Source organism: Propithecus coquereli, unplaced genomic scaffold, assembly GCF_000956105.1.
Source record: "Propithecus coquereli isolate 6110/MARCELLA unplaced genomic scaffold, Pcoq_1.0 Scaffold111, whole genome shotgun sequence".
Lineage (NCBI taxonomy): Eukaryota > Metazoa > Chordata > Mammalia > Primates > Indriidae > Propithecus > Propithecus coquereli.
The window spans coordinates 2,452,089-2,464,381 of NW_012135081.1; the positions used below are offsets into that span (position 1 = coordinate 2,452,089).

The 12,293-nt window shown below is 44.3% G+C and overlaps 1 protein-coding gene across 1 annotated transcript; it reads right to left on the minus strand.

Moving 5' to 3' along the window:
* Window positions 1-196: 196 nt before the first annotated feature.
* On the minus strand, window positions 197-12,092 carry CELA1 (chymotrypsin-like elastase family, member 1). The gene is made up of 8 exons (XM_012654445.1): window positions 12,053-12,092; window positions 11,289-11,371; window positions 10,091-10,191; window positions 9,061-9,186; window positions 7,904-8,040; window positions 6,240-6,385; window positions 1,120-1,269; window positions 197-349 (listed from the first exon to the last, which is right to left on the minus strand). Exons 1-8 carry the CDS (start codon window positions 12,090-12,092, stop codon window positions 332-334), a joined length of 801 nt encoding a protein of 266 aa, XP_012509899.1. The 3' UTR covers window positions 197-331.
* Between the last annotated feature and the right edge of the window lie 201 nt (window positions 12,093-12,293).

Here is a 12,293-nt window from a genome sequence, read left to right on the forward strand (position 1 = left end):
GATTAATGGATAGGTAGATCCTAAAATAATAAAAAATGGATAATGTACAGCCACTCCCACTGGGCTTAGTTTGTGGACTGGTAAAGGTAGCAGCAAAAGGAAGAACCAGCCCACAGATGTGGTGAAATCCAACTTGGGTCCTATAACTGCATTTCCTCTAGAAGGCTTAATTACAAATAGAAAGGCACAATATGATAATGTATATTCAGTTTTATTTGTTTTTCTGTATTTGATTCAAAACTCTGTTAGAATGCTTTTTCCTTGTTGGTCTCAAGTCTACTTGCAGACCTAAGAACCATCTTGGGAAGGCTACTGGACTCGGGGAAAATGTTCACTTGAAGGCAATGACCTGAAAGAAAAAAGAGTTATGTCCACAGTTAGTAACTTCTGACCACCTCCCTTCTTATTTTTTCAGGGCTCCCCATAAAGTATGGCCCTCTACTGGGTTTATGGGGAGTTGAGAGGGTATAGGGGTGGTGGTGTGACAAGAAGTCTCAGCTGCGATAGGACACTTCAATGTTATAGGCACATGCCCAGGACGCAGTGGCAAGGACAGACTTTGAAATGGCTGTGAGCCAAGATTCATACCACAAGTCTCCAGGATGTTTGAAGGCTGGAGGGCACAGTGACATGTGTTATGTGGCTCTTTTAGGACAATGTAGGCAAAGTCTTACCTAAGTCTCAAGCATTGTTTAAGATGGTAAAACCTCTTTTAAAAGTAAGAGCAAATTCTTGTAATGCCCTTAGAAAGAGCTTGTGGGAGAGCTCTTTGGTGCCCTCTTTCCTTGCCCATGAACATGCAAGCCTTTCTGAACTGATTTTTCTCTTGGCTTAGACTTAGGACAGCACTGATATGTGCCTGGTTCAGATCTGATATTGCCGCCATCTTACCCTATGCAGTAAACAATAGAGTGAAGTTTGCTCAATGGGTATGTGAAGGGAGAGGGAACTCAGGATGGCATTATTGAAAAAAGTACATTATAGAGGGAAGGGAAAGGAGTAAACACATGAATGTGGTAAGGAATTATGGCTTCCCCAGACCAACTTTTGCTCCCCAACCCCATCAGTGCTTGGATTTCCAGGTGACCCTATTTCAACCCATAATTCGAGAGGACTCACATTATTTATCCAAGAGATGTAAGCAGAGACTCGGGTGAAGACTGTGGGCTTCCTGGAGACATTACAGCCCCAGCGAGACACAAAGCTGGTCACTCCATGGACAGCATACTGGTCATTCACCAAACAATGGAGGGGGCCTCCAGAATCACCCTGCAGGAAGGAGAAGCAGAGTCCTAGAACTCCAGACCTTTTGCTCTTTGGGCCTTTGCTTACACTCTGCTCACCCCCATCTCTGCTTGTGAAATCCTGTACAGTTTTAAAGCTCCAAGTGTCAAATCTCTACTTCCTTCTTATCCTCACAATCAAAATGAATCTCTTCTTCCTTTCTAAACAACCACAGTACTTCTTCCCTTTCGCTGTACTTATTTCATGTTTTGCTTGGTATTTTGGTTTCATAATTTGTTTCTACCTCCCACACATATCTATGAGCTTCTTGAGACAGGAACTATGTCTTACTGATACCTTTCCTCTCTACAATGCTAGCATAGAACTTTGAACATCTTAAGTTCTATAGCTTTTATTGACTTAAATTGAACCTGGGATGGGAGAAGTAGGGCATTCTAATAATTTCTTTATCCCCAGCATTTAGACCAATGGGTCTAATTAGACCAAGTATTTGGATTCAGGGTAGATAGTAAACACATACTAAACTAAACTGGAGTGAAGAGGAGAAAAAATGATATATTAGATAGTGGTTATGTGCTCAGGCTTAGAATCAGAAGAACCTGAATTTATAGAATATGACTTTGACTCCCTTCTTATTCAGCTCCCAGAATGCCAGGTCTATAATACCAGGCATAAAAGGGAAGATATTTCTCTGGAAAATCTGACCAGTCTAAGGGGAAAGACCTAAAGATACTGACAATGGAGGTTCCCCTCCACCCCCCACAAAATGGCCTTGCCAGATAACCTGACAGAAATCCACTGTAGATGAACCCCACCTGAGGCTCAGAGCTACCAATCAGCTTTTTACCACCACACTCTGAAATAAAGGCAGATGGTCAAAGATGACCAAACATCTAAAGAAAGCCTTTAATGTAAAAATAAAGGTCAAAACGAAGAGACAAAGAGCTAAATAAAAAATGAAGGCAACCAAGACTATTCAGGGAGAAGAAAATAAGCAATAAAACTATGATTAATATTGCATTCATGATACAAGAACAGCATACTACTAAACAGAACATTCAAAGAACAAAAATAGTCTTTGGAAAATTACAAATCTGATAGATTTATAATAGAAATGAAAGATTGGAGGAGTTGGAACATAAAGTGGAACAAAATATAGAGAAAATAAGAGGATTGGTTTAGGAGGTAAAAATATGGATAACAGAAATCCTAGAAACAGAAAACTAAAAATGGAGGAGAGAAAATCATCAACAAACAAACAACATTTTCAGAATCAAAGGTCTGGAGTTCCCATGCCAAGACACAGACCACTAAGGTCAAGAGAAGGTGAAACAGGTTGCTTACAAATTAGTGGAGAGTGTGGGGTTGAATTAGTGATAAATTGACTATGTGTTAACCAAATGAAAGACAATTATCAACAACAGGAAAAACAAAATTATGCAGCAAAGGAAAAGTAATCCTAGAATATTATTAATATGTGATTTAGTTGTGAATAGCATCTTACATAATCATAATAAACACTGAATGTTGATCTAACCAAAATTATTTTGGGAGGTTGAGATGGGGATTAAAAAAGTTCATGCTTCAGGGCATGTATGTGTATATAAAAATGAAAGAGATCCACATCTGCCATAACTGGAAAATTGAAGTAGCAATGTAAGTATATATTTTTAAAGGTATGGATGTAGATACCAAAGGAATCAGGTTTGAAGAGTTGCAGGTGGTCCTCTCTGGGGAAGGAGAACTAAAGGAGTGAAGGGAGTGCAATGACTGTTCTTTTCCATTATTGAGCACTACAGTTTTATTTGCCAGTTAGAGCAATTTGATAGGTTTAGCTTCAATAAATTGAAAACTTAAAAAAGAACTAGGGAAAGAGACCAAAAGTTCAGATTGGGGATAATTCTTTTAAAGAGGAACTAGTTGGACCCCACCCTACCTACTGCTTAGGAAAAGATGTTTTCTTTCTTTCTTTTTAAAATTTCTCCACTTTTGAAGGATGTTTTCTTTAGACTACTGTACTCAAAATAAACAAAAACAACCTAAATCTCTCCCACTTAAATTCTATCAGGGATTTGTGGATATTTCAGGGCTAGAGAAAGGGAAGATAAATGAATTGTATTTAACACTATTGTCTTATGCTAGTTGACCTGAAAAGAGACCCCAGCTCTGGAGAAATAGAGGGTGAGCTGAGGATTTTAGAGCAGAGGAAAGAGCTGGAAAAGAAATCAGTGGGAATGATTAATTGAAGTGGGGAAAAGGACTGGGGACCCAGAACTGAAAGCCCAGAAGATATACTATTTGGGAAGCTCCCATGGGAAGGGACCTAGAGACACAATGGCCTCAGAGAATTGTCAGTTTGGAATGGCAGCAGAAGAAAAGTACCCTAGTGTTTCAGAGTTCAAGGCCTGAGAGAGAGCGAAGGGACATTTATTAACTCAGAGGACTAAACCTGGCTGGGTGCAAACAAGACAATTCAAAGGCCAGGCGTGGTGGCTCGTACCTGTAATCCTAGCAATCTGGGAGGCTGAGGCTTGAGCTCAGGGAGTTTTGAGACCAGACTGAGCAAGAGTGGGATCCCGTCTCTACTAAACGTAGAAAAATTAGTCTACTAAACCTAGAAAAATTAGCCAGGCACGGTGGCGTGCGCCTGTAGTCCCAGCTACTTGGGAGACTGAGGCAGGAGGATCTCTTGAGCCCAAGAGTTTGAGGTTGCTGTGAATTATGATGACACCAGAGCAAGATTCTGATTCGGGGGTGGGGAGTAGGGGGGTGAAGCTACCTTAGGAGGTTATAGGTAGAGCTGGTTGATAAGGCTGTGGAAGAGGTTGCATTATTCATTAGTCTCTCTTTTTCTTTTTGCCCTTACTCCCATGTAAAGTTACTGGGATATAGGACTTTTAAGTTTTAATGCCAGGAAAGTTGTGATCAAACTAGGATGAGTTGGTCACCTTATTTCCATGGTTCTTTGTGGTCACAAAAAGCTGTTAATCTTTTCGTTCTATAATTTCAGCCAGCCTACCAGCCTCCTGCTGGCTTCTCTTCCTCCTCTACCTAGCTTGGACCTTGCAATTGATCTGCAAGCCTGTCCTTTTGCCCCAGTCATGCAGGAAAACCTAGCCCTGGATTAATCCACTCCCTACAACTGGGTTTTGAGTAAAATGAAGTGAATCATACACCCATGTGGTCATTGTGTGGTCTCCAAACTCAGCCTATAAGCAACATCTTAGAGGACAATCCTTCTCCCGTTCACATTAATTATTCCAGACCCATACGACACTTTCCCCTTCATTTTCAGCAGTCGAGTTGACTCCTTCTAGTCCTCCTAGTAGTTCATGAGTAACTAGAAGCAATAATGCAGAACACCTGCCAACTTCCAGCTACCCAACCTGCAAACTCTTTCACATCCATGTGCACATCTGGTATCACCCTTGCTGTTCAAAGACAGCTCCGTCTGTGCTCTTGGTTCCATCTCTTCCTTCTCCTGTGGGATCTTCTGCCGTCCGTTTTTACCTCCCTTTGACTCCACAGGATCCTTTTCTCTCTGCCTGTTTATGTACTCAGTTTTCTTCCCTCTTTTAAGAGTCCTTTTCCCCCTCCATAACTTGCTATCCTTAAAGCTACCAGACTTTTCTGTTTTTCCCTTTCAAACAAGATTCTTGGAAGAGTAATCTACATTCCCTGCTATATTTCTTAATGTCTCTTTATTCCTTGACCTTCAATCAAGCTTCTTCCCTCACCACACCACTGAAACTGCTCTTGCTGAGGTTACCAATGACCCACCAATTGCAACCACTCTGTGCTATAGTGCAAAAGTAGCCACAAACAATGCATAAATGAACAACTATGGCTGTGTTCCAATAAAATGTAATTTATGGACACTGAAATTTTATATATATTTTTACATGTCATTACATATTACTCTTTTGATTTTCCCCCTATTAAAAAATGTAATAACCATTGTAAGCAAGTAAGTCATACAAAAACCTTATGGGGCTCCAACCTCTGCTCTGCTCTAGCTGTAGAGAACGTCCTATAATTCTCCATGTGTTCTAGGTTGTTTCTTGGCCCTGTGTCTTTATTCATACTGTTCCCTCCCTCCGAATGTCTTTTCTCCTTTTTGCCTGGCCTATTCCTATTTAACCTTCAAAACTCACTACAGATTCCACTTTCTTGAGGAAGGCAAGTCTTTTCCGACCCCAGTAGGTAGAGGCAAGTACCTATCCTTGGGCTTCCGTATCACCCTATGCATATCTTTGTAATAACACCTAACCACATTGTATTACCAAGTTCTATTGTACGTCTGCTTCTCTGGTTCCTCCACTTGACACTGATTCATCTTTGTACCCTTTGCACTTAGCACAGTGCCTGGTATATAACATACACAATGAACATTTGTTGAACAGCATTAAGAAATCTGTACAATGGTTCATTGCTGATTGATCTTGTCTAAATAGAGGAAGATTCTATTTATTATGTACTTTATTTTTTAAAGTATTAAAATAAATTATTTTGTATATTTCCCCCTATCATACTCACCTGAACATACTGCCCAAAATACCATTGGGGTAAAGGGGCGGTAATGGAGGAACTATAGGAACAGTTGGGATTGATGGGACTGAGGGTCTTACACACAATTACAACCACCCCTCCATGCCTGGCCCCATCACTGCCATAAAAAAAAAAAATCTGGGTCACAAACAAGTACTAAGAACACACACATACACTAATACACAAATATTGGGCCATGTACAAGCTTTTGAGGTGGGAGCTTTGAGCATGATGAATTTTAAGGTTCCTTTCAACGTTCAGATTCTGTGAGTACAGAGTTACTAGCACAGAATCATTCTCCCTCAGACGCCAGAATCAAAAGTACAGTCTGTACATGGGTGCGAGAGTAAGTGTGGAATAGGGGGTGATGAAAAGGTGCGGGGGGTGAGAGGCAGAGAGGGGAGGAACCTGGAGTGGGACTTCTGACACCTCCTGCATGTGTTCACCTGGCATCCAGAGCGAACTCCGTCTCCACCTGCACACACCATGGTATTCTTCACAGTAGAGCCCCAGTAGGAAGAGCTGGAGCAAGTGGCATAGTTCACGGAGGGCAGGTAAGCCTGCTGCAGGGTCTGGGACAGCTGTCCATTGGCTGAACAGGACACACAACATTGGAGGTCAGCCCCAGATGCTGTCCAGGGGAAAAACCTTCCATGCTTGCCAAACCTCAAGCTCTGGTGAAAGGGCAAACTGCATTCTGCATGTCAGGGATCCTCCTTTCTTCACTCTTAGATGGCTACGACAGGTCCCTTCCTTCAGAGAGTCATCCTTACTTATTGTTCCCAGGCCTCAAACAACTCCTGTTTTTTTCACTATGGATAACTTAGTTAAGTAGTTAGAATGGTCTTATGTACTGATAACTTATCTGTCTGCTCTGTTTCCTCCTTTCACTCTAAACCCCAGCAGAGCTGGGATTCTGCATGCCTGTTCCATTTCTTAAGAGCTTGGTGCAGTTTTCCTTTCTCTTGCTCTTTAGACTTTTCAAAGCCTTTGCCTTGTATTATTTCTTTGTTATAGATCAAGACATTGAACCTCAATAACATTACATGAACGGAGCAGAGCTGGATTAGAAGCCTGTGTCTCTCTGAGCTCCAGGTTTTCCTAGACTTGCCGCTCATAGCAAGGCCTTGCCTTGCCTCTAGAAGCCCAAATACTGCCTGGTGGCTGATAGACTTCTGTATCAGGCTTAATGTTTCTGCCCTTCTTAATGATCTCCATAGCCCTCCCACCTTTCCATGTTATCTGTATAATGTTCCCTACCTGAAATCTTCCGATGCTGACCAAAAAAGAGGTGAGGGCTCCTCTGCCCTATAGCTTCCCCTGGTTCATTTACTCCAACTCATGGCCCAGTGCCTGCCTATGGAAGTAGCATGATGGTATAATGACCATCAAAGTGAGAGCCAGGGCTGGGCACAGTGGCTCATCCCTATAATCCCAGCACTTTGGGAGGCTGAGGTAGGAGAATTGCTTGAGGCCAGGAGTTTGAGACCAGGCTAAGCAACACGGTGAGACCTCATCTCTATAAAAAAGTTTTCTAAGTTAGCTGGGTGTGGTGGCGCGCTCCTGTAGTCCCAGCTACTTGGGTGGCTGAGGCAGGAGGATCATTTGAGCCCAGGAGTCCGAGGCTGCAGTAAGCTATGATCACGCCACTGTACTCCCACCTGGGTGACAGAGGAGACCCTGTCTCAAAAAACAAACAACAGGGGGGTGGGGAAAACAAAAACAAAACAAAACAAAACAAAACAACAAAAAAAGTGAGAGCCAGGATGCCTGGGTTCTGGCACCAGTTTTGCCTGACTTGTCATATGATCAAGATCCTTAATTTCTTTGGCCTCAGTTTCCTCATTCATACAATGAGGGGCTGGTACAAAATATTCTCTGAGGCTAGTCTTTTTTTAGTTCTAAGAATCTGTGAATCTCTAACTTGACTATTCTACCATCCATTCTTAGCTTGATTTATTTAATGCATCAATTATTTTATCTATGGTTCTTTTGGTTCTTGGTCTCTGGCTATAAACACCTAGGACTACAGAAAAATGTGTCCCAGAACTCAGCTTCAGCTACCTATTCAAGACCTCTGTGGTGGATGCTGCCAATGTACGTGACTTACTCGTGGTCCTGCCCCAGCCTGTGATGTAGCAGGGACTGTTGTTAGCCAGGATGGTTCCCGCCTGGGGCAGAACACCCAGCTGGACATAGCCATTGAGGGTAACGCTCTGGGCCAGGTGCAGCAGGGCGATGTCACAGCTGCAGGAGGAAAGGAGACTGCTCACTCATGGGATCAGTCCTTCCCTCAGGTCAGCATATGCACTGGTCCTCTTCTAGCCTTTGGGTCCCTATGGAATTGGAAAGCAACCAACCACCTTGAAAAAGGAGGAGCCTAACTTGCGAAGTCTCAAACTTGAGGAATTACGCATTTTGGTTGTAGGACATTATGTGTTTAATAGCAGCATCTGCTGGTAGGATTTTGGTATTGCAGCCTAACACTGATCTCCACAATCCAAGGAAATGGGGAACCGGGAATCTGAAAGGAGCAGAGTGGTGTGATCTTGGTGGCAGATTTCTCAAAAAAGAAAGATGTAAAAGACTGCATGACTCTGAAAGTCAGCAGAATATCCCATTTACTTAAGCCCATCCTCACCTCCACACTCTACAGAACTGACCACCATCTTCATGACTTTCTTTCCATAAGTAAGATTCACTTTAAGGACCAGGCACAGTGGCTCATGCTTGTAATCCTAGCACTCTGGGAGGCTGAGGTGAGAGAATTGCTTGAGCTCAGGAGTTTGAGAACAGCCTGAGCAAGAGCAAGACCCTGTCTCTATTTAAAAAAAAAAAAAAAAAAGGTGGGGGGTGGGAATTTACTTTTGCTGGTAGAGTCTGTTCCATAAAGTGAATAATAACAATAAAGACCAAATAATAAAAATGGGAACATTAAACTCTGCAGAGAAGGAACTCCAGGTAATCCAATCATGAAAACCAGCCTAAAGTCCCAAAAATCTTCAAAAATTCTCAAGTCCTCTAAACCTAAATTCTCAAAGTTCTCCTAGATGAATGAGCCAGCTCTTTCCTCCCTCCAGGACATGGTGCCCTCTCTTAGGCTCAATGGGCTCCTCAGCCAAAGGACAGGCCATGAGCCATGAACTAGGTTTCAGGCAGTGCAATCCCTCCAGCCCTCTTGAGAGAACACGTGAAGGAAGCCAAGCCCCAGCTGCTGGCCAGTCAGCTCTCCACCTCCTAGCCCAGGCCCGCTCAGCCTGTGCCTACCCGGCAGCCACGTCACTGCTGTTCCAGTTCTGATGCACCACGATCTTCTGCACCCTCATGTACTGCTCGGTGCCGTCGTTCTGGTTCAGGTTGTGCTCTCCGACCACTACACGGAAGGTCTTCGGGCTGGAGTGAGAGAAGGAAGCCCTGAGTGATCCAGGGGGCTCAAACCTTCTCTTTTTCCCCGGAGAGCCATCTTTTATACTTTCTTCAGAACAGGAACCCATCTTAATCTGGCTCAGCGGAGGAGGAATGGAAGACCCTCAAAGATGAGGAAATAACAAGTTCTCTACCTAATTTACTAACTTGTGAGAGTGAAAAAAACTGTCATCAACTTCATTTTCAAAGTTTATTAAGCTGAACATCGTAAGCTGGATATCTTGTAACCTGGGAACAGTGTGGTGAGCATAAATGAAATAATGGCTCTCAGATGCAGAGGTTTTTGAGGGAAGCATACACTCCTAGACTAGCAGTTCTTAAAGCGTGGTAGACTGGCAGCATTAGGATCACCTGGAAACTTGCTAGAAATGCAAAATATCAGGCCTCACCCCAGACCTACCAAATCAGAAACTCTGCTGTGTGGGGCTCGGCGTGCCTTCCAGGTGATTCTGATACATGCTCAAATTTGAGAACCATTGCCCAAGACAAATACGAAAAAATAGTTACCAGTGAGATGTTGACTAGGCACTTAAATATTTAGTCAATCCTCCCAATAGCTCTACAAACGAAGTATTAGGACCCCATTTTAGAGAGAGGAGAATGGGGGCATAGAGAAGCTAAGTTTGTTGCCCAACATTACATAGCTAGAAGTTGGGGGAATGAGGTTTGAACCTGAGCCTGCTTGACTCCAAAATTTGTGCTTTCACCATGCTACCTCTCTATAGGCCCCCAAACACAAACGGGCTGGGCCATCACCCACTGCCCAGCCCCTTAAAGTCCTGCCCTGAGGGGCTGAGGTTACAAATTTATCCAGAAGGGCCAGCCTCTTCCCCACCCAGGGCTCAGAAAAGCTGGTCTTTGTTTTTCTCACGAGTCCACGCAGTGAGCCGCTGTCATCACCCAGTTCTGTCTGATGAGGATCCCTCCACAGGTGTGATACCAGGAACCTCCGGACAGGTACTGGAGGGAAATCTAGATGGGGAGGAAAGAAAGGAGGGATAGGTTGGTGTTTATCAAAAAGTTTTGCCTCAAACTCCTGGCATCCCTCAAGACCTCCAACTTTCTGGGCTAGAGAGGGCAAATAGATGCCAACTGCTATTGATTGGTTGGTAGTGGCTATCTGGGTGGTGTTGAGACAGGGTGTGTAGGTGCCTCTGGGGTCAGCAGGGAAGAGTGCACCATCGTTTGGTGGTTCGTTGTGTACATGGACACAAAGTGTTTGTTGTGTACAAAGGTACACACACACGGTGTCTTTGGCATTCTTTCTCTAGGTTGTTGCAATGGCCCTAGAACCAAGGTGCTATCTATCTCCATTCTCTCTTGGAAAGGAAATGTAGCTAAGGAATTGCCCCATCACCTAAGCCCAAGTTTAGGTCTCTGGAGCTCTGCATTCAATGTTTTCAAGATATACCCTGTCCCTCCACTTCAGGAAATACTTAGAAATACCAATGGGATGTTCATCTTTATCAGTTTGCGTCTCTTCCTCTAGCAACTCACGCTACACAATAGCTCTGCTCCTGAAAATTGGGGCTCAAACTTCTGTAAATTGAATATAACTCTAATGGCAGTGATTCAGAGTGTGGATATTCACCAGTTAATGTGCCAGTTTTACATACACATTTAGATTATTTAAATCAGGGCCCAGCTGCCCTGTTACAAAAGTGGAAACTCTTTAAATAGCCAACTAAGCAACATACTCTATTTGGGTGTGTTTGTGTGTGCCACACACTGTGTGGACTGGTGTGTGCATGTGTGTTTCAAGGTTTGTGGAGTCTGAGGTATGAGTCTGGCACAATCTTTAGAGTGTGGCACAAGTGTGGGAGTACAAATGTGATTTGTGTTTGATGTGTGCCTTGGAGAATGAGTGTGGTTGGTGTTTAAATCTCCTTCTCCAAGTCTTTTGCATTTGGAAAACCAAATAAGCCTGGTCCCATCCATCCTGAAAATCCAGAATTCAGACAGTTGGAGAGCTGCCTGTTAAGAACATATACAAACACACATAATACTTTATGTCAGTGCACAGCAACTCTTATTCGGGTGGAAGTCTAGAGCTGCGAAGGGACACCCACCTGAGAAGGCCAGGAATTCTTTCGGGCCTCGGTCCCTCCAACTACCCGGGTATTGGTTTCCAGAAAGTCCTGGGTGCTGTGTCCTTTGTGGGGCAGAAGAAAAGTGAGTGATGACTAAGCGTGGGGTCAGCCAGGGGTGGGAGTGGGGGCGGTGGTTGTGCTTTGAGGAATGTTAGCCTTGTCTGCAAATTTATAGCTCCTCTCTAACAAATGAGGGGCCCAGCTGTGAGTTCTCTGAGCCCCTTTTGAAAGCAGGAGAGGCTTAGTGCCTTCTGCTTCCCCCAGGTGTCCCCAGAACTCTGGCATGCTATGAAGGACCTATCTCAAATCACCAGCCTAGGGCCCCAGAGGCTCCTCGTGGTCTGGGCCTTACTCAAGGCCACCCCTTGGCTTGAAGGGATGCCCCCCCCACCAACCTGCCCTCAATACTCCTGGATTCTTTGGCAGGATTCCCTAGGGGGCAGGGACAGCAGTGCACATCCCAGCCAGACGCCAGCTGGGGATGGTGGGGAAGCCCAGGCTCCCTTGAAGGGGCTTCTCTCTGCTTTGTGACTCAAGGCACCTGCCACCCAAAGGGGCCTGCATGAGCAGTGGCCCTGACCTTTCCTATCTTGGGCTCCAGGAAAGTAAAGTTTTTGCTAGACCTACAGGCAGAGTGTCCCACCATGCCCTGGGATGGGGAGCTGGCCTGGCTTAGAGGCCGCTTTCCGACCCTCCGCTCAAATCCCCCTCACTATAGAACTCAAGCCAAATAATCCACTTACCGTAAAGGACCAAGGCAGCAAACACCAGGAAGCGCAGCATGTTGCCAGTGAAGTAGACCACTGCCCCCTTGCCATGAACCAAGCCCACTTTATACTTCTCTTATCAGCAGCTTTGCTGACCTTCTTCCTGCCAGCTGGCAGGGCTGCGAGGGGAAGGCAGGGAAAATCACAGGTGATATGGAAACACAAATGAAAAGATTTCTTTTCTTTTTTTTTTTGAGACAGAGTCTCACTCTGTTGC

Excerpts from the sequence above, each read along its gene's own strand:
- CELA1 (XM_012654445.1), bottom strand. The coding sequence starts at position 12,092 with ATGCTGCGCTTCCTGGTGTTTGCTGCCTTGGTCCTTTACG. Across the intron at positions 11,372-12,052 it reads TGCTGCCTTGGTCCTTTACG|GACACAGCACCCAGGACTTT; the intron begins GTAAGTGGATTA and ends TGCCCCACAAAG. Across the intron at positions 6,386-7,903 it reads AGGCTGGGGCAGGACCACGA|CCAATGGACAGCTGTCCCAG; the intron begins GTAAGTCACGTA and ends TGTCCTGTTCAG.